Here is a 27,607-nt window from a genome sequence, read left to right on the forward strand (position 1 = left end):
TAGGCCAAAATAACTTTGATGCTCCTAACAAGTTGCGATATTTTTTATTTTTAAAACATTTAAAACAGAGGAAAAAAATAAAACCCGAACTTGGTTAAGATTGGTTACTTGCTCCTAAGTGATTTTTTGTGCAATGGTAGATGGTGCTAGGTCCTCATGTAACAAACTAATAATGTTTCAGGCAATGCCATCTACTATAAGTATAAGCCAATATTTTTCTAATAGTATTTTCAGGTCAAATATCTTGGTTTTCTATTAGAGTATATATGACATTATATTTTTACCTATTAGCAAACCTAAAGACTAAATTATTAAATCAAGTAAAAGCAGACAACAAAATAGTAATACTACCATGTAAGCACCATTACTTTGCCATAAGGTCACTAAAAAGTGATTGCAAATTTAGAAGGCTTTTCACAGTGTACCTTGTCACATTGTTTCTACAATACCATTTCCTTCTGTGAGAACTTCAAAATGAGATGTTTAGACCAAGGAACACTTTTACAGGCTCAGCTTCAGGGTTATTCAGAATGTAAAAACACCTGCAGCACACAGACTGGGGCAGCTGTACAGATTTAATGCTAGGCCAAAATTACTGGCACAGTAGGTGTCCTCTGGGTGAGTCAAAATGAACAGGAGTGATTTCAGCTAATTTATTTTACCACTGGTGACATTTCACCAAGGTGGAAGGTCTGATTTTATTTTTTAAAGTTACTTGGGTGTAATTTGCTTGGTAAAATTCTTTTATAGGTGAGGGTTGTATTTAAGTTAGTTTAGTTTTTCATTTCGTAATCATTGTTTTTGTGTTTTTGCCTTTTTGAATATATTTGGTTGTTATTGTTTTTTGTCAATTTATGTGTATTTGTGTTGTAAATATAATGTAAAATATTAGGGTTAATTAGGGGCTGTTTAATGTTGAAAAAGAAAAGCTTTCATGGGCCATTTAAAGTCATTTGTACAAAATGCTAAAATGCCTTACCTTCACCTTTCCTATAACTTTGCCAAAATTCTCAGTTTTGCTCATCCCCCATAAGAAACCTTAATTAAAAAAATGGCATAATGTATATTCTAGTGCTTCTGGAAATAATGACATTTATCTTATTAATCCCATGTCCTATTGTGTGCTACAGTCCCACCTCTTAGATTTTAAGTTTTATTTACCAGGGTTCTCCCTTCCTGTGTATTATTCAATATCCAGGTTTGTAATTATTAACCCTTAAAAAAAAAAAAAACCTAAATAAGAATATATATAACTCTATAACTAATACACAAAAGGGAAAAAAAATAATTTACAACGCATTTTAAAATAATTTCAGACAGTTGGTTATTGTTCCTCTGTGTATACAGCAAACAATATATAATTATATTTAGTTGTGTTCTAATTCCGGGTTATTAAATGTTAGAGAGGTCACATGGTATGCAACGTGGAAGTTCAGTTGTCAGATGGTGCAATAACACGGGTTCCAGCACTAGGCATGATTAATGTCTTTCCACTTCTTAAAGGTTAACGTTGTTTTTGATTTTAGTCAAATTGTCCTCGGGCCTCTCTCCCTAAACAAGCAGTGGGGCACCACATTTCTTTAATTCAGCAAATCTGTTTCCTGCATAGTTGAGTAGATTTCTCATATTAACAGGGCTTCCATTGTCATTCCCCTTGTCTGTTATCCAAAGAGGAAAAGAGTGACTAGCAATGTTTCTCTTAAGAACATTTACAACTGACTGTGAATGGTTCCCCGGGGCTTTGCTTCCATTAAGTTCTTTACAAAGAAATGTGATTTCCAAGAAAGCTCAGGTCTTGCAATTTGAGCTGCCGGGGATGTATGTGACAGCATGTACCACCCATTGCAGGGCCCTGGCACAGGACAGGTTAATGTACAAAATCACCAAGGGTACCACGGAAAGGATTTTAGATTGAGATTGATCATTTTTGTTAACCAAGAATTTACTTTTTTTTTTGTTTAATTAAAGCATTTTGTTCTTTGCTTTTCTGGATTGTTAATTTAAACAAGTTTGATGTTATGTATATGTTAGAATAAACTAAGAGTTTTACAAAGTGAATGCCAAGTGCATGTATGCATATTCAGTAAGTTAGTGCAATGAGAGACAGTGATGTTGGCAGTGCAGTACCAAGAGCAACCAATCAAATTTCATTTGTCTGCAGCCTAAAGAGTTCAGAATTATTTCTGATTGGCTGTTGTAGGTAAATGTGTCCTTGGTAATTGTCAATACTCATTACAGTTTGTTTCAGTTCTAAATAACATGTTCTTTATATGTATAATTTGTTAGTTGTTTGGTTTCTTTAATTTCCATTAACATTAATGGCACAGCTTTTAATGGATAATGTCAGAAGTGTGCAACCTGGTTAATAAAGTATATTAAAGTCCATATTTTAGTGTTAAATAGAGTTCCCTCTTTTTAGGAGTGGTGCCACCTTTGCACTGTCTTGCAGAATTCCCTGTCCAAAAAGACAGCAGGAAGTAAGAGAAGATCTTGTCAAACAAAGTGGATATTGTCTCACTAGAACAGCAGTCCGTATTGGAAGGTTTCCCCCTCACCTCCTCTTTCTGTGACAACTTAAAATGTTTGAATTTCAAATTACATTCTGCACTGGAGATAATGACCACCAGGGCCAACAGAGGAAATAAATCTTGCTAGTGGGTGACCCAGACCACACTAAAACCTAATAGAGCTTCTAACTTTTTTACATTCTTCCATATTGGCCATAATGCGCACTTTAAAGTATATCTCTGTATAGAACCCTAGAAAGGGTTTAAACCCTCTGTCAAGTGGTTTTTGCTGCCATAGTCCCCACTGGGGAAATTTATCTTTTAATTTGTACCATCAACATTTGTCACCAAGAAAGAAAGGGGATGGGGAGGGGAGAAATCTAAAATTTAAGTGGTACCAACAGAACACAAGGTAAGAGGAAATCTTCCATTTAGGACCGCTGGGGGATAACTGTCTAAGGGGGAATTCCCCTTACTTCGGGAGATTACCTTGATTTTTAAGTTGTTTCTCTAGTAAAATGAAATGAAGGGAACTTTCTTTAATGGGGATTTTAACCCCTACCCTACTTTATTGAAAACTAAATACATATAAATAGTATTTGAAATAAGAACTGGGGTAAAGGAACATGTAAAAATAAGACACGGACACAATCATAAAAATATTTAAGCAGAGCTGGTCTTGGTGATTAGGTGCTGCTTTGGCAGACTTATTCATATTAATATGATGAGGTTAACCAATAGAGGACCAAGAGTCAAATGATGTCCCTCTTCCAAAAAGTCAGGCAACTCTTTCACATTTAAAAAATGTATCATTAGGAATTCAGGCCTATTATATTCTCCAAATACACAGATAAAAAATATATCACTAGCCAAGACCTTTTGATCTCTTCAAAACAATGAGGATCCGTTCAGTGACCGTGGTTTGGCAATTGGGGCCATTTCTGACCTGTGATGAACTGCAGTGTTCTGCTGCAGGCCCATCACTGTCCCAACCTTACCCATTGGGAACCATTTTTGCACACATGTAGATTTTGGCTGTGCAGTTGTTGTTTGTAGACTTGTGCCGCAGCTGTAGCAGATTGTAAATCTGGTTGTCCTCTGTGCATTTTGCCTTTTCTGCCTTTTCACCTTGTTACTTGTTTTTTTATAGTGTCCCCATTTAATATGCTTTTTCAAAGCTTCTTTTTTCCAAGGAAGCAAAATTTTGCTTGTATCCACAAGGTCTAAAAAGTCAATTATGCAAGATTTTGTAACAAGATCAGAAGAGCACATCCTAAATGTTTTTTTTTTCTATTGTCAAGTTGCAGCAAGAACTTCTAGCAATGAAACAAAAACAAGAGATCCTAGAACGGGAGAAAGAGCACAAAATGGAACAACAGAGACAGGAACAAGAAGCAGAAAGACAGCGTCGCGAGCAACAGCTGGCTCACCCGCGCAGCAAGGAGAGAGCAAAAGAACGTAAGATTGCACCAATATTTTTTTTTTTAATGTGTGTCATTAGAGTGTCATTTTATTCTATTCCCTGGTGGAGGTCTGGGAATAGGAATCAGCCTTGGTGGTAATACCACATCCTGACTCTAGGTGTCACTTTTGCATTGGCTTTAGTAGCCAAGTATTTATAGGGTTAGGTAGGTGACAACTCTGCTTAGGTAGTCATTTCCATAACCATGCTACATGACTCTGGATCAGTCATAAGTAAAGTAATATTAAACTCTGAATATAAATGTTGCTCAGTTTTAAATAGAACTTTTAGAGAATGTTTTTCAACACTTTTCAACCCTTCTAGAAATCCAGTGCTGTCCTGTGTTCCTCTGCATTCTGCAATGCTGTCTACCCAGTTCACCAATGTAAGCAGAATCTCCCTGATTCTATAGAAATAAGAGGGGAAGATGTTCAGTAACTCTTTACTAGCGTTCTTAGCTTCTCATAGACACTGTATCAGTATGCGAGCATAGCCACCTTAGCGAAGGACTTGTGCTACTGGCAGAATCACTGGAAAAAAAAATTGCATAAAAAAGAATATACCCACCACATCTAAGGACTGATAAGATGCAATATACTAATTTTTATTCTTGGGTTTAGATGTTTATGAAGTACTTAAGTAAATCTATTGCTTGAAGTAGCTACAGTGGTAGGATACAGGAAATTGTGAATCGTTGTGCTTATATTTACCATATCAGTATATCCAAAGTCATTGATGGATAAGACATGGTTAAAAACCATTTCAGTTTTTTAATTTTTTTATCTATTTATTTTTTACTGCCGGAGTTACATTGGGGATATTCTCCTTCACTACCTGTCCTGAAGAAGCAATAGAAAATCTCTTACCAGGGTCTCTTCAGGTGATTCACTCTCACTTCCCATTCCTGTGACAACTGTAAAACTTTGGATTTCTCATCATTTTCCGAGCTAGCGATAGTGTTTACCCAGACAAATAAAGAAGGCGAGTCTCCCCAGAGACCTCAATATAGACCTGACAGGAGTTCTAACAATTATATTACACACCCATTACAAACAAAACAATTTGGCTTTACTTATCTTTAAATGGTAAATCACATATGGGTGTTGCACCATAAGGAGCTGTAATATAAAGGGTGGATTGGGTGTAAGGATACCTTCATTGATCTTATAAGTAATTCCTCTTATCTACAAATACATGAAATATCTGACAATTTTATTCTGTGTGTCAGATCCTAATCATTTCTTTTAGTTTTTTTTATATTTTTCCGACTAGTCTGACTCTACTATATACCACATTACTTAATGAACCTTTAAAACTCTGGGAATTGTAATTCATTCTGACAGAAGTAAAGGCGTATGAACAGCGTAATACCATTGACATTTCAGGGAAAAGTTTATAAAATAACACACTGTGGTCACTCAGATTGCAGCTATGGCAGGTTTCCACAGACCTGGATATAGCGTGTCCACTCAAACCTCAGAAATACGCTACTCACTTTGTAACCTCAAAATGATTGTTTGATTTGATTTTAATTTCTGTTTTCCCCCAACTCCAGTTACTGTTTGCTCTTGTAATCAGTGTCCATTATGGAGTGTCACTTACAACTTAACATCCTTTATTCCCAGTTAGAAGAAAATTCTGCATGTCAGGTTGACCTTGCTGACACCTATCGGATTGCTTATAAAACATACTTTATTTTCCTTCATACTTGCGGTTGGCAAGGAATATACGTTGTAATAAAGTATTTTTCCCTATAATTCCAGTGACCTATTTCTCACAAGTGTGTTTGTTGTTAAAGCATACCTATGGAACATAAAATAAGTCATTCCTTTAAAGAGGCATGGCAGGGCTGTTTTTACCATAATGGCCTAGGGGTGCAGTACGGTTGGAAGGGGCAGCAACAAACCACAAAAGGAACACGTTTTCTTAAATAGTTCCATCTTCCTTCTATCTCTAGACATTTGTGGTTAAACTCATCTTTGTAGTTCTTATTTTTCTCGCTAACACTTGGTTCACATTTACTCTGCCACTTTAACACGGCCGCCCGGATGTGATGCATGACCCTTTTTTATTTATAAATGGCATATTATTGTTCATTATATGGCAACCCTGCCTCTGGCAAGGTGCACTTGAGTGCCTTTTAAAATGGCACAATTCACAACACTCGTCTACTGTTGGCAAAGTGTGCTTTAGTGCCATTTAGAATAGACAATGCAGGTCAACTGATGATAACAGGCACTATTTTGATTGGCAACATTCACAAACTAGGTTCACTGCTAGCGGGGTGCACTGGGGTGCCATTCACAACCCAGGATGACCATTACTAATGTGAAATGGGTGCCATTTAGAATGGCAAACCTTTACCATTCACAATACAGTTCTGCCTCTAGCAAGGTGCAGTAGGGTGTTATTTAGAATGTAACCATTGATAACACAGGTGAACTGCTGCCGAAGTGTGCTGGGGTGCCATTTAGAATGCAGGTGCACTGACAGCAAGGTGGGCTAGGATGCCATTCAGAATGGCACCATTTAATGCAAATGTCTACTGCTGCCAAGGTGCGCAAACATTCACAACACAGGTCAACTGCTAGCTAAGTGTCCTGGGGTGATATTCAGATTAGAATGGCACCATTTACCATGTAGGTCCATTGCTGGCAAGGTGTGCCATTCAGAATTAGTGGCACCACAGCACACCAAGGTAACACACATGGTAACATAGGAAGTGCTGCGGTACACAAGTGTGAATGGAACTTAAATGTTCAGATCAGTTGAAAAATAGTTTAGCAAATGAAGCAGACCACATGCTGGTTTCAATAGCTCATTCCAGCACTATGTTTACTAGAATAATCACATGATCACCTCTAAAGTCTTTTACTAATAATAACAATAACGATGCAGATTATTTTTACACATCTTTTAACCGCAGTAACAAACAGCAGATCATTTTCGTCTCTCTGGGCATTTCCGCAGACCCTTGTCCCAATGCTTCTTCCTAACGGAGATTGTATTTCTTGATATATTTTTAGTAGCTAGGATGTTCAGGCTTCAGTAGTCACAACAATTATTTCAAATGTCTTCTTTACAACCTTGAACATTTTTAGATAGTTAAGAAATATCTGCAGGAAGTTTCACTGAAGAGGAACCATAAAAGGATCTGAACCTGGTAAATGGTCACTTTTTGGAGCTCTCTGTGCTCACTAGAGGGAGACAAATACATTCACTTTATTCGAAGGTCCCTTGTTTAGCTTTACAGCATTGTTTTATTCTATTGTGCGTTGGAATCTTATCTTCTTGAATTGTACATTTAACATTGACTACAACATGATATTAGGAACTAGTTTCAGGGTGTTTGTCCCTGGAGTTTGATAATAATAATATACAAAATATACCGAACTGTATGTCTAAATCCAAAACTACCGTTTAGAATTCTGGAATTTTAGTTAAACCTTTGTGTAATTACATTTAACTATTTATGTCACCACTAAAATGATTTCTTTTCACCTACTGTCTCAGAGACAAAACAGAAACTGAAAAAAACTTCTATATCAGTAAAAATGACTTTATAATCTGTATACTGTGCCATATTTCAACTGATTCAATCAAGAATGCACCAAAATGATCATATTTGAGATTGAATCTTGGGTAGAATGTTATTTAACAACAGGTAACACATTTTTTATTGCTGATTTGTTAACCACTTTTTGTGGCAAAAGGCAGTAGTTGATATTATTAATAGGTGCCCCAGTTGAAAGATTTCCTCTTTATTACAGCTCCAAACTTCCCAACTTTTGAAGATAGGGCAGATGGACACTTTTTAGCTCCAAGTAAGTAGGCAAATGACACCCTTTTGTCACTCCCCATTGCATACCATAAAAAATGAACATGCAAAAAACTTGAGATAAACCAACAAGTGCATGCAAGTATTGAAATCATTTAGTGGTTGGATAAAAAATTGTGCAAAATTTTGCAAAATAACAGGTACTAATAGTTAAAGAATATTTATTTTTCAAATTAATATGTGTGGATAAATCCACCCAAAAAGGGAGACAGCTGAGAAGGAATAAGGGACTAGGATCTTAAAGAGGGACAGTGCTTTCAAATCAAAGACATTGGAAAGGTGTGATTGTCGTGGATGTGACAGGGATTTGTCTCTTTTTTAAATACCCATATTTACATCTTAGAAATCGGTAGGTATCCAACCCCCTCCTCACTATTACTTTATGGAAGTTTAAAATAAAAGTAAAAAAATAAACTCATACTTTTTGATGTGCTTCCATATGTTCTTGTCCTACCATGGTACTATTAGTACAGGCCTGGTAACAATGGACCCATATCTCACTCCAGCCCTAGACCCAACCCTCCATCTGCTCATATCGAGTGAAGCTTCTTCTATTAACAAAATCCCTACTGCTCTTTTCAGTGCCTTTGACTTTGTGTTTTGTGAATTAATACTGACTTTGTATGTGAGACTGAAACAATTTCTAATACATTTGCTCATTTAATGTTTACCGTGTGTTCCCACCACACCACGTAGGTGCAGAAGGTTTTTCATTTAGCAATCAATAAGCACGAACTGAGATTTAATTGACCTTAGGGGAGAGCATTTAATCCTTTTCCAACAGCCCGCACAATGCCTTGTGTGCATTCAGAGTCACAATATTAATTTGAAATGCTGGCAGTAAGTCATTTCACATGTACCCTATGAGTAAACAAATAGTGTGGGAAGCAGAAGTAAATTGTCACTTTTATAGGCCTTTCCCTCTGGCTGAGTGTCTGCTGTGCGGGACTTGTTACCTAGGAACTAACAAAATGGACTCACACTTCCTAAATCAAGATTAACCCTCTCTGTGCCTGAGGGACACAGCGTCACATTAATATTTATTTTTAGTGCTCGATGGCTGGTGTGAGAATTAAATAAAGTGTTCTCCTTCTGTCTAGAGAACCGTTTTGTTGCTCTCAGTTTAACACTTTAAGGTGTGTTTTGCTCAATTGCCTTTCAGGAGCCGTGGCCAGCACCGAAGTAAAGCTAAAACTACAGGAATTCCTTCTGAGTAAATCTGCCACAAAAGAATCCTATACAAATGGGAACAGTCATTCCATAGGCCGCCATCCCAAGCTTTGGTACACGTAAGTTGTCATATTTTTGCCTTTTATTGCTGCAATTTGTGAAAAATTTTTGGGGGAGATTGCTGATCAACTTATGCTCAACAATACATCCGAGCGATGACACTAAATTTATTTGGAGTCATCTCATAATCTTTTGTATTGTCTTCAATTGCTTGAAGGCCAAGTGCAGATGAGCAACGGCAACAGACTTTGCTGTGTGTCCCCCAGCAGTGGGCATTTTGGCAGCTGCACAGCCATACCAACCTTAATGAACCAGTGGTTAAACATTTTACTTAATTTTGTACTGAATTTCCCATGATGAACTAGATATAGTATCTCAACTGCAGACATGGTTCACAGGTGGAAGGAACCATTACCCGCACTGCAAACTCACTGCCCCCTAAGCTTTTCTATTTGCCCTTCAATCCTACTGGGTTTTATTACTTTTTACTCTTCCTAGTTAGGCAATATGAATACCCCAGCACCTCCAGGCGCGGAATTGAGCCCTAGATGCCAATCGAGTAGCCAATCAAGTATTTTGAGCACAGTCACGTGGGGGCAGGTAAAGGATTCCCCAACCTTTTGTAAGCCAGAATTAATTAAGAGCTATTTCAATTCACCCAATGAGTGAATAGCAAGTCAACAGATGGCACAAAAAACAGCTAGAGGATATGGAGAATTTGGTAATCCTGTTCTTTTGCCAAATTGGCATCCATGGGATTTGATGCAAATTAAATTAGGCACAAATATTCCTTGTTTTTTTTAGTTCATCTGATGATCTTGAATTTAATTAAATCTTGTCATTTTTACTCATCCCTAATAATCAGTAAGAATTTTATAAATAACATTGTATTTGTGTGCATTGATAGAGACATAAAAGACAGACAGCAAAACAAAACAAAATGAAAAAGATCATATGGTCTATGGAGTTTAATTTCTTCTTTTCTTTGTTTAAACCTTTGTGTCTCAGTGTAGATCCATGTTTGCCTCAAGCGAGTTTAAATTTACTATGTAAAAAGAACTCACTAGTACTGAAGTACTAAATTTGGTTCCAAACATCAGTATCAAGCTTTTTACGATTAGTTTTTGTAGCAATTTTAGTACCTTTTAATATAATAGTTAATTAACATTTGCTAAAATTTCACTGGAAACAATTGGACAGAAGGATATACTCTTTAAGGAATTTTAGTACAATATAACTTAGTGATACTTTGCCCAATTTTTTTTTTTTTAAAGATTATTTATTCGCATTAAACTTCACTATGTATTACCTATCCGTGATGTGCAGTACAGAATACATCCACCATATATACCCAAAAAGCAGACTCTGAGAAACAGATATTCAGGCTAATAATCTTTTCATAATACAATACTTTGATCTACCACTCTGCTAGTATAAAATATATGAACATATCTTTTTTCCTATTGTAGGGCAGCACATCATACTTCATTGGATCAAAGCTCTCCTCCATTAAGTGGGACCTCTCCATCATATAAATGTCCTCTACCTGGAGCACATGATTCCAAAGATGACTTCCCTTTAAGGAAAACTGGTAAGTTTCTAGAATTTCATTTTTAATTAAAAGGGTTTTTTGCATTCTGTATCAGTGTCACTTATAACATCCATTTTTTACTCCTTCCTTTATTAAAAAATCTAAAAGATGACTGAAATGATCAATTTAGTCTTTGTATTACAGCTTTACAAAAATTAATTATCATTGGTTGATTTAGGTGACTGCTTTCTTCAACTTTCCTTTTGTACAACATGACTGAATAATCTTATTGACTTAAATGGTTGGGATCAACAATACCGTCATGTCAAAATTTTTCACGTTTTAATAAATAAGCCTTGGCCTTATTGTTTTACCTATAGCCAAAACTTCTTCCCAAAATGAATGGAATTTTCCTATATAATTGTCATTAGAAAGAGTGTTTCTATTGGACAGTTCACAATCAACGATCATGCATTTTCCTTAAATAGTTGTCATCAAAACACGTTTTCCCATTTGAACATTTACCATCAACTCTCTTGGATTTTTCTGAGCTAGTTGTCACCAGAGCAAGTGTTCCAGTGAAGGTTTACCATCAACTTCTTTTTATAAAACAGGGAACCTGACATTCTCTCAAACATTCTGGTTGGAATCTTCCAGGATCTTGTGTTGCAATGGCAGTAATTGATTCCCACCAGGGAATGTTTGAGGGAATGGCAGATTCCCTGTTTTATAAATAAAGCCCTTGACGACAATGATAGTGATAATGGTACAAACAGAGTGGTAAATTACCCAAACAATAAATAGTCCGAGGGGGTCTAACCCTTTACCTCTCTATCCAAAAAAAAGTTTTGCCTTTACATATTCCTTAGATTAACCTCTCATCGTTTTTCTGCAGATGAGGTTTCTTTGAAACATTCAGCAAATGTGTCATGGTCTTATTTTCAGTGGGGAATGCCTGAAGTTATGCAAAATAACTCCATAATACTTAGCATCCCTTAGTAAACACATAGATGATATCATTACTCTTTGATGTTCTGCACAGAAAAAGTCCAGCTTGTTGTTTTTTTGTTCCAAAGGGAATCAAATGCTGTCCCAGTTTATACTTTCTGACAGACATCAAGTTTGCATCAAGTGAGACTTTCTGAACCCCTGCTGAGAACATGAGTATGTGTAGACATCCCTGTGCCTTAAAACACATCTAAACGAGGGCTAGTGATGTTTAATGAAAGTGGCATTTGAAAGGAATACAGGTCCCAAATGCAAACCTTATCAGAATCAGAGAGTGGAGAATTTGCCCTTCAAGTTTACCTCATGTCCATTTATATTAGACATAAATTGTCTGATATTTTAAACAGATGAAACTGAGTAGACACTGCAAATTAATCCTGAAAGATGATTGCGCATAGAATTTCCATTATGTTGGGTAAATACGTGGGCAGGGAGGACCTCTGCATTCCAGCTGTGAGACTGATTACCTAGCAGATACATGTACTATTAACCAGTGTTCCTCCTAAAGGACTCCTGGAGAGTGTGGTTTGTTACAGTTGGCCACCAATTACAAATATTACATGGCTTATTTCCTTTGAGCAAGATTGTTCAAACAGTGAAATATAAAGTAACTATTCATCTTTTGAAAAAATATAACATAAGTACTAAGGAATTAAAATATAAATAAATACACCGGGGACATTCATATAGGCAGTCACATGAATAAAGTGTGCAAAACCAGGGAATTAGAATAGCATGAACAAAAATGTTCTGTATTTATAAAAAATCTGACAAGTTGTCTTCTTTTATAAATGTCCTTGAAATGGTCATACACCTAGTGCTATGTATTTGACTTCTTCTGCTACATATTTCTCTTTTGTAGAACAAGGTACCTATTCTTTAAAACCTGAGAATGGATCTGTTTGGTAAACACTTGAGCTGTAGCATAGCACTCAGCTTTCCTATTTCAACTGAAATGTCCCTGCAATGGTCAGATACTAGGACATATAACTAGTGCTAAGTATTTAAACTCTTTACCTATATTCAATCTAAATGTCTGACTTTATTAGTTCATATTGTAAATTATAACACCTTTACTTCTTACTTTCTAAAAATGAAGCCCTAAAAATAGATGAACTTTAGTCTTGCAAGGCAGATGCTAATATCAGGATCTATATTTGTGCAAGTAGGAGGCAGAAGCTCTCAGTGCTACTAAAATGCAGTCATATTTAGAACATTTATGTCCATGTGATAAAGAAAGAATGGTTAGGTGTTTGCCCAATTGATGAAGATCGATATATCCATGTCCAGGTAAGGAATATAGAATGGTTAGATCCATGCCTAGGTGATGAATATAGGATGGTTAGATCCATGCCCAGTTGGTGAAAATAGGATAGCATGGTATATGTCAAGGTATTGAAGATAGAATGGTCAGGTCTATGCCTAGGCAATTATAATAGGATTGTGTGGTCTATGCCAAGTTGATAAATACATGATGGTTTGGTCTATGCCAAGGTGATGAAGATAATATGGTAAGGTCTATGCAGAGGTAATGAAAATAGGATGGTTAGGTTTATGCCCAGGTGATGAATGTAAGATGATATGGTGTATACCCAAGTGATGAAGATAGGATGGTTAGGTCCAAGACCAGATGATGTAAATAGGATGGTATGGTGTATTCCCATGTGATGAAGATCGGATAGTGTGGTCTATGCCCAGGTGATGAAGATAGGGTGGTTAAATCTATGCCCAGGTGATGAAGATATGATGGTTTAGTCCATGCCCTGGTTAGGATGTTAGAGCCCTTGGGCCTGATTTATGAAAGCTCTTCAAGGCTGGAGAGAATACACTTTCAAAAGTGAAGCTGGGTGATCCAGAAAACATGGAATGTATTTTCAAAAATCTATTTGCTAGCAAACATTTTAAATCCTGGACCAAATCCATTCCAGGTTTGCTGGATCACCCAGCTTCACTGATGAAAGTGTATTCTCTTCAGCCTTGAAGAGCTTTCATAAATCAGGGCTGTAATCTCATGGTAATGGGTGTGTGTTACAGCTTACAGTCAGTATAAGATAGAAAACCTAAAAGAATGAAAGTACTTCTTAAAGACCACTAAAACTTTGAGAGCACTGTTGCTGAAATCAAGTGGTCACTGAAACATGATGACCCTATAACACTAGATCAGTCAGCCACTTAGCATTTTCTAATTATACCAGGATCACATTTGGCGTATTACTATTTGTTTGCTTTCCTGTACTAACTTCTAAAGTCACTAGTGAATCCCAGTCTATGTAAAACAGAAAGGTCAGGCTCAGGGTGTTGCAATTACATTCTATTTTAAAATAATGTTCTAAGATACCAACATATTTTTGGGACCATATAGCCAGTTTACAAACTCTTGCCCCTGAATCTGAAACTTCAAGTTGCACTTTATTAGGTTGTCACCCCTGAATAAAAAAAAAAGTATATATATATATATATATATATATAAATATATATATATTTATTTTTCACCTTGCACAGGTCTTGGGGGGAAAATTTAAAAATAACATACAAGGGTATGAATCCTTAAATCTCCATAGCCTATAAATGAAAAAGGCTATCAAATAGATCCAAAATATTTACAAAAATGGTTACATTCTGCTATGAAACCAGAACGGGATCTACTGTGTAAATGAGCGGATGAAACTATTTCCCATTACATTTTTCAAAAGCTATGTTTCTCTAATGTATATAAATTAGGGATTCTTAACATAATACTTACAGAATGCATATTCTTCAAGGTTATTAATTCATTAGCTGTACCATATTTCATTTATTAAAATGACAGTTTAACAACTTGCAGGAATACCCTGTTTATCTATTACATCACAATATGAACAATGGCCTTAATTCTAGCCCTTTAGCCAAATAACCCTTATGTTTTTATGCTTGCCTGATCAGGAAAAGAAACAGGAACCCCGACACGAGTCAGATGACCCTTTGCTCATTTTAGTAGCCAACAGTCTTTGCTGTAGGCTTGGGGAACAATAGTGGACTGTCTTCTAGCCCCGGCCACAAGACAGACAATGATAGCTCAAGTGGGTTTACAGTGATGGACAGGCAGGGATTTGTAACCTTTGCCATTAAGGTTAAGCCTTTTTTCCTGTGCCCATGGGCAATTCAAGATTATTCTTACCTATACTGAGTATGGATCCTGCCCCATTTTATTGGGACCATTTTGTTGATTATCACACAAAAAGTGTATATATCACTTAAACAATTCAACTGTTGGAGTTACGAGCTTTTAACACCATTTATCTAATGGGCAGTGATGAACTGTTAACACTTTGATCCCTATCTCTTTTTGCTATACTTTTTCTTCCAATATAGGAGTATTTACCATACTTTGCTGTTGGTTTAAAGAACTTAAAGAAAGCTTACTTCTTACTTAGATAAACAGTAAACCATTAATGAGACTTTTAGCAGTTTAGTGGAGAATCTATATTAATAAAAGATAAAGGCAACTTACAATGGATATTACTTCCAAGCCCCCCCCCCCCCCCAATCTACTGCATTAGTAATCATTATGTATTTGAAACTCTTAAATTAAGGAATAAGTACACTATACTTTTCACTACACTTTTGAAAGTTGTGAATAGGAAGTGCTGGATCGGATTCTAGGACAACTGTATCCCAACATCCAACTAATTCTTGAAGAGGAAGTTTTGTAACCCCTGAAGTACATCGGCTTGTTATGGTTGTATTTTATGATATAATAAATACTATCGAATTTAAAAAATGTTAGCATGGCTATCTTGTTTCTTGAAACTTTTTGAATTTTGCCCTGGCTGTTCAGGTTCGTGTTGTTACTTAATGCTGATCTTTCTATCTTAAGCTTGGCATTTACAGAGGATGGGTAGTGTTTTTGTTATTATTATTACACAGTATTTATATAGCACCATCATATTATGTAGCACTGTACAAAGTCATGTCATTATCCGTCACTCAAAGGGGGCTCACAATCTAATGTCCCTACCATACTAATTTGTCTTTAATACAGTCTAAGGTCAATTTTTCGGAAGGAAAACAATTAACCTAACTGCATGTTTTTGCAATGTGGGAGGAAACCCATGCAAACACAGGGAGAACCTGCAAACTCCATACAGATAGTGTCCTGGCCGAGATTTGAACCTGGGACCTAGCGCTGCAAAGGCCAGAGTGCTAACCTCTGAGCAACTGTGATAACACAGAATATGAAAAATGAATACAGTAATGTCCTTTATTCCTTATGGGCATCACTCAGCCCATTGTAAGGACACACATATGGCCAAAATGTATTTGGTAAAACCAACAGCAAGCAGTAAAGCCATCTCAGGGCTTGCTGGGTAATGGTAACTTTTTCATTATTTGAGGTATGCAGTTTAATACTGGTGTGTGTGCAAGGGAAATTGGCCATTTTGATTTACTAACTAGGCAAATTGTGTAAAGTGATACAACTCAATTTGTATTAATTATAAAAATTGGTCACACCTTGCTTTAATAAATGTTTTCACATTGAGGAACCAGTATACCAATGATTTAGAGATTCTAAAATGCTTTAAATATTGAAAAATCTTCACGAGTTCAGGAGTCTTTCCATTTCACCATGGAAAAGATATGACCTCTACATATGCAGACTATCAGGCTGTAGAAACATATATAATATATATAACAAACTGCTAACATAAGTTGATTTTTGCTATAGGGAATGTTTGTATTTTATGCTTTTAATGTTTGCTTACAGCAACATTCTTTTTCAGTTGAACTCAGTCCCTTGGTACTGTCAGAAGAACACATACCATGGCATTTTGTTTTGTTTTGTATACTGTCATATTGATATTATAAATCCACCCAGCATACAGAAAACTTTGAGTGTCCATTAAGTGTAACAAACGTACCATTGAAACTTCTGTTTAGGGATTTTTAACAGTTGTTTGCTGTTTGTTTTACTCACTTTAAATGTGACAATTCATTGTAAGTGGTTAATCAGTTCAATTAAACTGTGAGGTTACACTTCTCTGTTATTGCTAGAGGGTATACTGACCCTAGGAGGTGGGAATTATGTGATGCATTAAACTTCCCCTGCAAAAATAGAGCTCAACATATGGAGTAAATTTTGTCTTGGTGACGCACACATGCCAAACGTGTCACAGTGCGGAGGTTTTACGCTGCAAATTGGAAAAGTATTTTGATTTTACTGTTGTTTAGATTTGTTTTATCTCAGAATATTGCACAGAGCATGACTGGTAGGATCTGACTGATGTTAGACTCAGAAAAATGTTTTGAAAGTTCCGGTGAACAAGGATGCTTAGTTCACCTTTGTATCATGGGGGGCACATTACCAGCTTGTTAGCTAAAATTAAAAATGTAGTAAATAGAGTTTTTATTAACTGTTAGTTTAATGTATGCCATAGCCTATCTATGAGAACTATCAGGCATTTCCCCACAACCTTGGCTGGAACTAGTGCTGCACTTATGGACAATTATTTGTGTCCCTGTCCTGCATTCTCATTCAAATTTCCAAGGTAGGTCTAAATCAATTGGTGACTTGGGGAATCCTAGAATTTTTATCTATTAGGATTTCTTTATGTCACAATACAGATGAGTGTGTTTGGGAATAGCTACCCTTTATCAACGATCACAAGATTATTAACAAATTAAACTGGACTGGTCTACAGCAATGTCTGGATGACAAACAAATTCATGCACACGTTCCCTGTATATATTTTAAGGTTTTATTTTTGGTTTTAACAAAAACTATTTTTATATAAAAAATGGGCTTGATTATTATTATTATTATTATTAATAAACAGGATTTATATAGCGCCAACATATTATGCAGCGCTGTACAATAAATAGGGATTGCAAATGACAGACTAATACAGACAGTGATACAGGAGGAGAGGACCCTGCCCCGAAGAGCTTACAATCTAGTAGGTGAGGGAATTTCACACACAATAGGATGGGAAATATGTAGTGGTAGTTTCAATTGACAGAAGAAGACGGGTAGGCAAGTTTGAAAAAATGGGTTTTGAGCGCTCTTTTAAATGAGCAGAAAGTAGGAGCAAGCCGGATAGGACGAGGAAGACCATTCCAGAGAGTTGGAGCAGCTCTAGAGAAGTCTTGTAACCGTGCGTGTGATGAGGTTATGAGTGAGGAAGTCATTAGTAGGTCATTGGAGGAGCGGAGAGAGCGGCAGGGGGAGTATTTTTTAACCATGTCAGAAATGTAAGTGGGACAATAACTGTGTAGGGATTTGAAGGCAAAGCACAGGAGCATAAATTTGATTCTAAGGTGAAATGGAAGCCAATGGAGAGAACTACAAAGAGATACAGTGGAAGAGGAGCGGAGGGAAGGATGGATGAGTCTGGCTGCAGCATTGATAAATGAAATAAATACATTTCCCAACCAAGAATGTCCTGTGCCCTCCAGAGCTGTATTTATCATAATGGCACTCATGGGCCAGTGCCTAGAGCAGCAGGGTTAATGGTGGTAGCACAAAGTTTCATAATTAAGTATTTGCAATACCTTTGGCCTTATTTTGTTTTTATCTTCTGGTGACCCCTGAGTATTTAGTTCTAATTTAGTATGGAAATTATGGAGTTGCAGAAGATATTGAGATGAGTAAGAATGCCACTGAAATTAGATTTTTTTTCTTTTGTTTGGAGGTCTATACTGATAAAATATGTAATAAATCATTATATAATTCACATGCAATAGGAAGCTGAGCATTTACATTCAGGTGTCCCTAGATATCTTATTTGTCACTGATGTCCTTCATTCTCTAAATAATAGGTTCAATACCTATAACTGTGAATCTGATTTATCAAAAAGGTTTCCAAGACCTTTGATACGCTAATTATATAGCATTTTGTTTGCAGCTATTGTGTATCACTGTCCCAAACCCCCAGCATGGAGAGGAGGTCACCTGAGCAGTACAGTTGTTCATGTAGAAGAGTCCAACAGGCTGTGTGCAGTAAAAGGCATTTCAGTGTTTCCAGTTTGTTCTTTTTATCCCAGGGAACCAATAAAAACTACATAGGGCTTCACAGGAGGAATGGCCCAGAAGACATCACATTCCTTGTAAGCGTCAGTGGACCATGTCCCCTATCTGTCTGGGCCCTATCTGTGAGAAAGGTCAGACTGCAATAAGACAATACAGCAATAAATATACAATAATAAAGGGGTACAATAAAACTAAGAGCACTTAATCCCCTTTCCATTGCTGACAAACCAGTTTCAAAACAACAATAGTGCAAAATAATTCTTGACCTTTTTTATACATGTTAATCCCTCTCTTTCCCAAGACACTTAATACTAGTCCAGGCTTTTAAATCAGTGCCACAAACATGTCTTCTTCCTGATGGTTCTCATCCCGCTCTTTAAAATGAACTGACCTTTACTGTGGCTTGAGAAAGACAGTTTAACAACACATTAAGTCAAATATAATTTGAGACTTTGCTTATAAACAGTTTGAAGCTTTCAAACCCATTTGTGAGTTAAGCAAATCTGACATAGCCTAGTGTCTTAAGATCCAATAAGCAATGTAATAATTTATTTAGATCATGTAGGGAACTTGCACAAGACTATCACTCCAAAATAGTAGAACAGGATGCCAATTTTTTAAACAGATTACTTTTTAGAAAAAGTCCTGTGGTTTCATTGAGTCCTATTTGTTTGCGCCGCTGGGGTCCTGGGTTCAAATGCTTTCATGGTGTTTGTATATTCTGTCATGTTTGCATAGGGTTCCTTTTGGTGTTTGTGTTTCTATTCCATAGTTCAAAACATTGCTGGTGGATTAAATGGATTCCAATCAAATTGGTTGTAGTGTGTTTATTACTGTGGTATAGACTTTAGGGATAATGTACATTAAAGTGATAGTTACTGATGGAGTTTGGGGCAGTGTTATCTTTCGGCTTCTTGGAGATCTCAAGTTTTCTTGGATCTGCTTCTACTCAAGTTGCAGAGTATTTTCTATGTTCTTGTATAAATTAGTTAAAACAGTAGCTTTTAATGATCATGTTCATTGATGGTGACACTAGACACCCTTATTATAATTTTTAGGCAATTTTGTTACAAAATGTATTTATCTTAAAAAATGTTAAGGCTTGCATGTGTGTGCATGTATAGCCAAAATGTTTTAAGTAAGGAAGGATTAGATACCCTGCCAGGTTGTTTGACTGTATCCCTGATGAGTTTATTTACTCTTTCTATTTGTACTGTTTGTACTGTCACTATAAAGAAAGTAATAATGAAAAACTCAGTCTTCAAAGGAAATGGTAAGGTTTAATCTACTAATTCTAATGGAATGGGCAATGGTTTCCTATTTGAAAGTGACATTATCGTTCGAATAACATACATTTATTTCACAAGGCACATAAAAAAGTAGTTTAAATAAAAAGGGCTAATCAGGCTTATATGTGACAATCTTTTCAACTGATTACTACTTTTACAAAGCAGGTAAACTGAAAAATGGTAATATATTGGTGTGTAAATAACACTTTTTTGGGGGGCACACAGCCTATTTATCAACTTTTTAAATTTAACCAAAACATAAATTTGGCCATATCAGCTACATTATAATCATGTTAATTATGACCAGCAGATGTGCTTTAAACCAGAGGTCCCCAACCCCCGGGCCACCAGGAGAAGGACCCCGCTTGGGGGGGGGGGGTGCACTGGCCACAGCCGCGGACCATGTCTCCCGGAGATATTGCAGGCTCTGACCTGCGATGAGAAAGTGGGTTCTGGCATCATGAAATCACACTGGGGAAAAGTTTCTACCCCTTTGAGTGACACACCACTCCCCATGCACGCGCGATCTGGAGTCCATGCATTTAGTGGTCTGCAACCTGTAGAGCTCCAGAGGTAATAGGACTTTTGCTTATTGCATATAAAAAGTCCTGATTTTTTTAGTCACTTGCATTTTACTGCTACTACTGCAGATTAATCAAAGACTACAGAAAAATGCTAATGGATACAACATAAGAATGTGAAGAAAGAACGCCAGTGCTCTTGTACACATAGATATTGGAAAGAGCAATTTATCATCTGTTGTTGCAGCTGTCATTTGTCTAGTGTATGTTTAAGAATGAAAAGTAAACTTGTTGCTAAAACAAGCAATTCACATATTATTTGCTCTTGTTTTTTTTATGAGAGGTCCTTTGTATTCCTAAGTAGTAGCCCTGATGCCCTGGAGTAGGTGTTTTTCCATTCCTTGTTTGTCAGAGCCCCACTGTCCAGATACACATATGGTTTTTAATTCATTAAACTTTCTTTACTTAAAAGTATGCACTACTATGTTCATTTTATGAATCTGATGTGTAATGCATTTTTGACACTCGTTTAAATCTGTATGCTTAATTTACACAAATTTAAATGAACCTCACCTTGAGCTCATGCAGATATTGGCCCTGATCTATTAAAGCTCACCAAGGCTGGAGAAGATACACTTTCTTTGGTGAAGCTGTCATTTGTTAGCAAATGTTTTCAATCTTGGACCATATCCATTTCATGTTTATGGATGACCTAGCTTCATTGATGAAAGTGTATCCTCTACAGCCTGGTAGAGCTTTATTAAATCACATCCATTGACTTTTTTACTAGTTCTACAGAAAAACTTGGTAGAATTAGTAGTGATATAAAAATTACCTGGGAACAGCAAAATATTTTGGTAAAAATACAAATTACTAGTCTCCATATCTTCAGAGTTAAACAATCACTTCAAACTTTCAGCTGTAAATAGCCACTGCTGTAATAAATTACAAAACTGCTCAGGTATTGAGTGGTTCCATCCAATGACATCTACCTAATACTATTTTGGATGTTCTGATAAAAGGAAACTCACTTTGAAAGATCTTTCATTACAACCAGTTAGGAGTATTACATCTAGACTGACCAACTTTGCCATGGAAGAAGGTCAAAAATTTGTCCTGAATGATGCCTTCTGGGAAAACTCTATTCATAGCTTTAGGTTTTGAGTGCTTGTCCTGTTTGCTGACTGTTCATACTTAAACTTGCCATGATCCGGAGGATATGTGATTCTTTTTCTCTACTGACACCTCACATAACCTCACAATTAATGCCATTGGATGTATATTAAAAAGGAAAAATGTATACATGTGTTCCCTTTTGAATGTGAAATATTATTAATATAAAGTGATGCTACACATTCAACTAAAGGCTTTACGGGCAGCACTGTACCTCAGGGGTTAGCACTTTGACCTTTGCAGCGCTAGGTCCCAGGTCCAAATCTCGTAAAGGATGCTATCTGCATAGAGTTTGCAGGTTCTCCCCGTGTTTGTGTAGGTTTCCTCCATGTACTCTGTTTTTCTCCCATATTCCAAAAACCATGGTAAGAAGATTACATTGTGACATGTCTATGGACTTTGTAAAGCGTTGCGTAATATGTTGGTGCTATATAAATACTGTGTAATGAAATGGTATGAATTGTTACAAAATTAGGAAATATAAACATCCTGTTCTATATAAGCCAATCTAGCCAATGATTAATATGATAATATAGCTTTTATATTATAGTTTAGAGAAATAATTTATGTTCTTTTCTTTGTATTTTCTAATTGTATCACTGTACAATATATATAACTAAAATGTTTAATAAACAAATCAAACTATAATTATAACAAATCATCAAGTCTGCCAGTGTTAATAATACATTATGCATAGGGTGCAGCCATCTTGCTGGACAAATTACAGATTCCTAATATTGTTTTCTTCTTGGCAAATCTGATTATTCCTAAACTTTCTGTATCTCAACAACTTTCTTCTAGAACTATTTGTACTTTGTTATTTTTTTGTTTAAGAAACCCGATGATTGGGGTGTGCATTGTTGATACTGAAATCAGCAAGCGTGAACCAGTGTAAAATAGGTTTTTGAGGCAGAGAACACTGAAACATGTCTAACTGGCATTGTCTCAACAATACTAAAATAAAAAATGACTGGTAAGATAAAATTAAAATCAATTGCAATGGCTGCAAAAAACTGTAAAATATTTTATTTTCTATGGTCTTTCTTTTGTTCTGGTATCCTCTGTGCCCCCCCCCCCCCTTTATTTTACACTGAGGTCTTCAAGCTGGCTCAAATGTGCCTACTGGATACATTTCCAAATTTTTCATTACCTTTTTGTTGTATAAAAAGCTATATACCACAATACTAGTGCTTGTGATATGGCACTGTCCGAGCTGCAGACCGGGAATACTGCAGATGTGATTTATTGTCAACTAGCAAAAGTGTGACAATTTCTTAAATGGGATAAATACCAAAGTGTGTGTAGCGTCATGGAGTTGGGTGGTGCATGTTCGTATATTGGATGAGAGTAGAGTTGTGTGCATCAGAGCAGTGGTGCCAAGTAAAGAATTGCTTGCTGTATTGGAAGAAAGTGATGGGAATGCAGTGGTGGTTAGTTCAAAAGTGCACACTTTTTCAGCTATGGAAAGTGGAATAATGTGTGTTTGTGTAATGGGATTGTTGTTGCAGTGGTAAAACTTAGGTTAGTGCTTTTGGATTGCAGTGACAGCCATGTGAGTTCAATTGCAACAAGTCAAGAAACAAGGGTTGGTTCAGTGGCAAAAAATTAAAGTAGAAATATGGAGTTAGCCCTGTTCTTCCATTACCTTTTGGCAGTGACCCTTATCTAGTACTTTAGCTGGTTTGTAGGAGATGATAACACAAAGAACAGAATTGCATGTGCAATGTTTGGCAGCTGCCTGTCACTAAAATTTCCCTGTATCTAGAAAATCCATATGAGCTGAAGAGGATCAGGATACCCAGTACAAGGACATGGCAGAAAGGGAAGTAATGGGCCTTATTTATCAAAGCTCTCCAAGGCTGGACAGAAAACACTTTCATGTGGAGCTAGGTGACCCAGCAATGGGGACATATCTTTTTTGCTCAGATTAGGATTTTACTAATGAAGGTTAATAGCTTTCACTATATATAGCAAGACTAACTAATAACAACAAATTACAATTGCTGGGAGCCTGGTTATGCGTATATGGTGTATGTGGCACCTCTAATGTTTTTGCTGAGCTATAAGACTACACTTAAACAATATTGGATTAAAAACAGCTTTTATTCTTCATTGGGTTCCCATATCTCTAATTTTCACACACATATATGAGAATTTAAAAATAAAAATATGATTTGTTGTTGACCAAGCCTAATGCAGATTAAAAAAAAAGAAAAAGTTTCGATCCTTTATTATAAAACTCCATACTAAGCTGAAATACATAAAAAAAACTAAGACACAAATGCAGCTTTATATTTAATATTATAATCATATTATTATTAATAATAATAATAATTGGCTAGCAAATAGCAAATGACTTTGAAGAAATCCATTCGTGGTTTGCTGGATCATCCAGCTTCACTGAAGAAACTGTATCCTCTCCAGCCTTTATTAAATCAGGGCCAATGTCTGCATGAGCTCAAGGTGAGGTTCCTTTAAATTTGTGCAAATCAAGCATACAGATGTAAAAGAGTAAAAAAAAATGCAATACACATCAGATTCACAAAATGAGCATAATTGTACATACTTTTAAGTTTATGTACCACTTGCCAAATTATGCCTTGTGGCAAAGCTTTAGTAATTACAATTGCTTCGGCCTGAAACCTACAATAAAATAAATCTACCTTAGCCTTATCAGTAGCCCATATATTTTAGAATGTCTTGGCAGCAACTTGATGTCACTTACATGGCATTTAAAGTAAATATAAACTATTTAGAGGGAAGGTACAGTTCAGCCATTAAGGTAATGCTAAGTTGGGCAAAATAGAGCCAAAAGCCTTGAGGATGTCAGCGTGTCTGAGTGACCGCCAACGACAGTCTCCTTCTCTAACAGTTCATATAGTGCAGCCTGGGGTATCACGAAATGTCAAGATCCAGCAGGGGAGCTTATAATAAGCTATGGGGGTCCCTAAAAATGGGACCTCCAAGAATGGTTGAAGAATTGTTTTTTATTCACATTCATTTTTAGACTGTTTATTTAAACAATTGGAATGCAAATGGGATTATAACATACTTTAAATAACACTGAAATGATCACGCTCCTCATATAACAACAATAAGATTAATATAAAAAATAAAACATTCTAAAAGCAGTCTGGTTACTATTTGTTATATGTAACACCTAGAAAGCCGATTTTGTTAAAACAAATACATTTTTAAACTTTAAGTTCAAGGCTTTAAATGCCAAATGCTATTTTCTGGCCAAAAGCAAAATATTTGAATTGCTCATGAAAAATTGCACAAGCTTTATTCTGTGCTGTGGGTATTCTCATGGGAAAGTCATATAAATGAGAGTGATACCTCCCTGTTGGTTTTAGCTGTTAGAAATTCTAAGCACGCTGAAATTGTACATAATTCTCTTGCAAAGGAAATAGCATTTCAGTAGTTTTTCCTCTGTGCCTCATTGAGTTATGGTGCAGCAAAATTATCCCCGGTAAATGACTCTACCAGATGGAGAATTGCATTGTATATTTAGCTAATTAAGTTGTAAGGGACTGAAATAATATCCCCCAAAACATAACGACCCTTTTAGAAAGCAACCTGTACAATTAACATCTTTCTTGCAACATGTTTTTAAACAGGTGCTTTTCATAATTTAATTAACAGAACAAATAAACGTCCTTACATGTCAAAATTAATTTGACATTAAATAGCGTTTAAATGAAACCACTGATCACCATTTAAATTTCAAAAGATTTTATTTAAAAGGGGCTTCAATTTTATCATATATAAACACAGCCCATAAGATTTTTTTTTCTTTCTTTTACAGAACACACCCCAAGTTTGCCACTTGGAGTATTCCAGGGATATTGATGGCCAGTTTCAGAGTCCAGTCATGGGGTGTATCATGCTGATGGGCCATCAAAGTCCTTCTGCATATAACAGTTATCATTATGTAATTGTTATGTAGAATGGTAGTTCTCCTTGTTTATTTGTTTGAACAATTTGGCAAGCACCAAGATTTTGCATGACCATCTCCTAGCCAACAGCCCAAATTGACTTTAGTTTGTCCTTCTTTTCCTCCTGCGATTGACTATATGAATAACCTGTGAAGTTACTGCAAGAATGGTATGTTGTAGTGAACAGACAGATGCAGTTGAGAACCCTACCTAAAATAGCTTAAAATTAAAGATATATATATATATATATATATATATATTATAGTTTTATAGCATATATATAGTTTTTACATAGCATTTTATTGAAACAACTAAAATAATAATATAGAATTTCTAAATTTCAACATATCCAAGCTCCATTGAATAACAGTTTAGATGCAGCTAAATAAACAATGAGCACTGTACAGGTATTAGTAGGGAATTTCTATACCAAGTGATTTAGGAGCTAATCCTATTAATTTAAGAGCTTCTAATCCCATGGTCCTCAAACCTTTTTATATATAGTGTATTATGTAATAGCCCTCTGGAACAAAGCGTTTGTAATCTGACAGTATGAGTATTTATAGAGAATGTCATAGGCCATAAAGAAGAACTCTGATCATGCACTATGTATAATTTATATGTTCTGTTATACAAATGTAGGCACAAAGACAACAACCTTTTACATGGTGAAAGGAATGCTTTACAACTATTAAGAAAAAAAGAAAAAAAAACTTGCAGTATGTAGAAAAATTAAAGCAAATGGTTAATCATTTTCTACTGGGGACATATCTTTTTTGCTCAGATTAGGATTTTACTAATGAAGGTTAATAGCTTTCACTATATATAGCAAGACTAACTAATAACAACAAATTACAATTGCTGGGAGCCTGGTTATGCGTATATGGTGTATGTGGCACCTCTAATGTTTTTGCTGAGCTATAAGACTACACTTAAACAATATTGGATTAAAAACAGCTTTTATTCTTCATTGGGTTCCCATATCTCTAATTTTCACACACATATATGAGAATTTAAAAATAAAAATATGATTTGTTGTTGACCAAGCCTAATGCAGATTAAAAAAAAAGAAAAAGTTTCGATCCTTTATTATAAAACTCCATACTAAGCTGAAATACATAAAAAAAACTAAGACACAAATGCAGCTTTATATTTAATATTATAATCATATTATTATTAATAATAATAATAATAATAATAATAAACTATATTTATATAGTGCCAATATATTATGCATTGCTGTACATTAAACGGGAGTTGCAAATGACAGATAGGTACAGACAGTGACAAAGGAGGAGGAGAGGATCCAGCCCCGAAGAGCTTACAATCTAAGAAGTGGGGGAAGCAGCATCAATGTAAAGACTTGAGTTAAACTTGGTATCAGTCTGTTCCATTCACTGTTCAGCAGGATTCCATTGGGAGAAGGAGCCTGATTTATTAAAGTTCTCCAAGGCAGGAAAGTAATTTTCTATTTGCTAGCAAATGTCTTGAATCCTGGTCTCAATCCATTCCAGGTTTGCTGAATCACCCAGCTTCACTGATGAAAGTTTATCCTCTCCTGCCTTGGAGAGCTTTATTAAATTAGGCCCAAGAAGAAGCAGCTCATGGTGCCAATCAGTTCATGTGCTCACAAGGAGGATGGTGATAGGGGAGAAAAAGATCCGCTCAGCAATGTGCTGGTTTTAATTCCACTGCCCATTCACAGCAGGGTAATGCTCTGGATTAAAAGTGAGTTTTTAATCTTTTTATTATTACAATCTTTTATTTTTTATAAAAATGCCAGTGACATACATCCTGCAGTGTTAAAGGTAGCAGACCTTCGCTAACTTTTACAAAGAGGTTGTGAGTAAAACGTGTATTCTCTTCCACTTTGGTCCTGTTATACTTCCAATGGACCTGATTTATATGTGAGTATATTTGGGGATTTTTTCAGCCTTTTCTTTTAAAACAATATCCTCGTTTTCGCATGCTGACAAGCATATCTGCTTGCAGCCTGCAAGGATTTTAACTTTCTCAACAGATGGAGCTGTTGAAAATATATTGTGTGCTTCCATCAGCATACAGCATACACGCCTAGAGTGTGCAATTCATTTTTTTTGACAGA

At 36.0% G+C, this 27,607-nt stretch overlaps 1 protein-coding gene across 6 annotated transcripts in view; it reads left to right on the forward strand.

Annotated features, from left to right (window-relative positions):
- The window catches only part of HDAC9 (histone deacetylase 9), a 322,976-nt gene that overhangs the window by 203,169 nt on the left and 92,200 nt on the right, over positions 1-27,607 (forward strand). For 3 of the 6 annotated variants that reach the window (XM_072412536.1, XM_072412535.1, XM_072412539.1), the window contains 4 exons: positions 3,809-3,965; positions 7,740-7,793; positions 8,970-9,096; positions 10,507-10,628. In XM_072412536.1, the coding sequence (XP_072268637.1) occupies positions 3,809-3,965; positions 7,740-7,793; positions 8,970-9,096; positions 10,507-10,628 (460 nt within the window). The remainder of the gene's footprint in view (positions 1-3,808; positions 3,966-7,739; positions 7,794-8,969; positions 9,097-10,506; positions 10,629-27,607) is intronic. The other 3 variants (XM_072412537.1, XM_072412540.1, XM_072412538.1) reach the window with 1 other exon arrangement.

Source organism: Pyxicephalus adspersus, chromosome 5, assembly GCF_032062135.1.
Source record: "Pyxicephalus adspersus chromosome 5, UCB_Pads_2.0, whole genome shotgun sequence".
Taxonomy (NCBI): domain Eukaryota; kingdom Metazoa; phylum Chordata; class Amphibia; order Anura; family Pyxicephalidae; genus Pyxicephalus; species Pyxicephalus adspersus.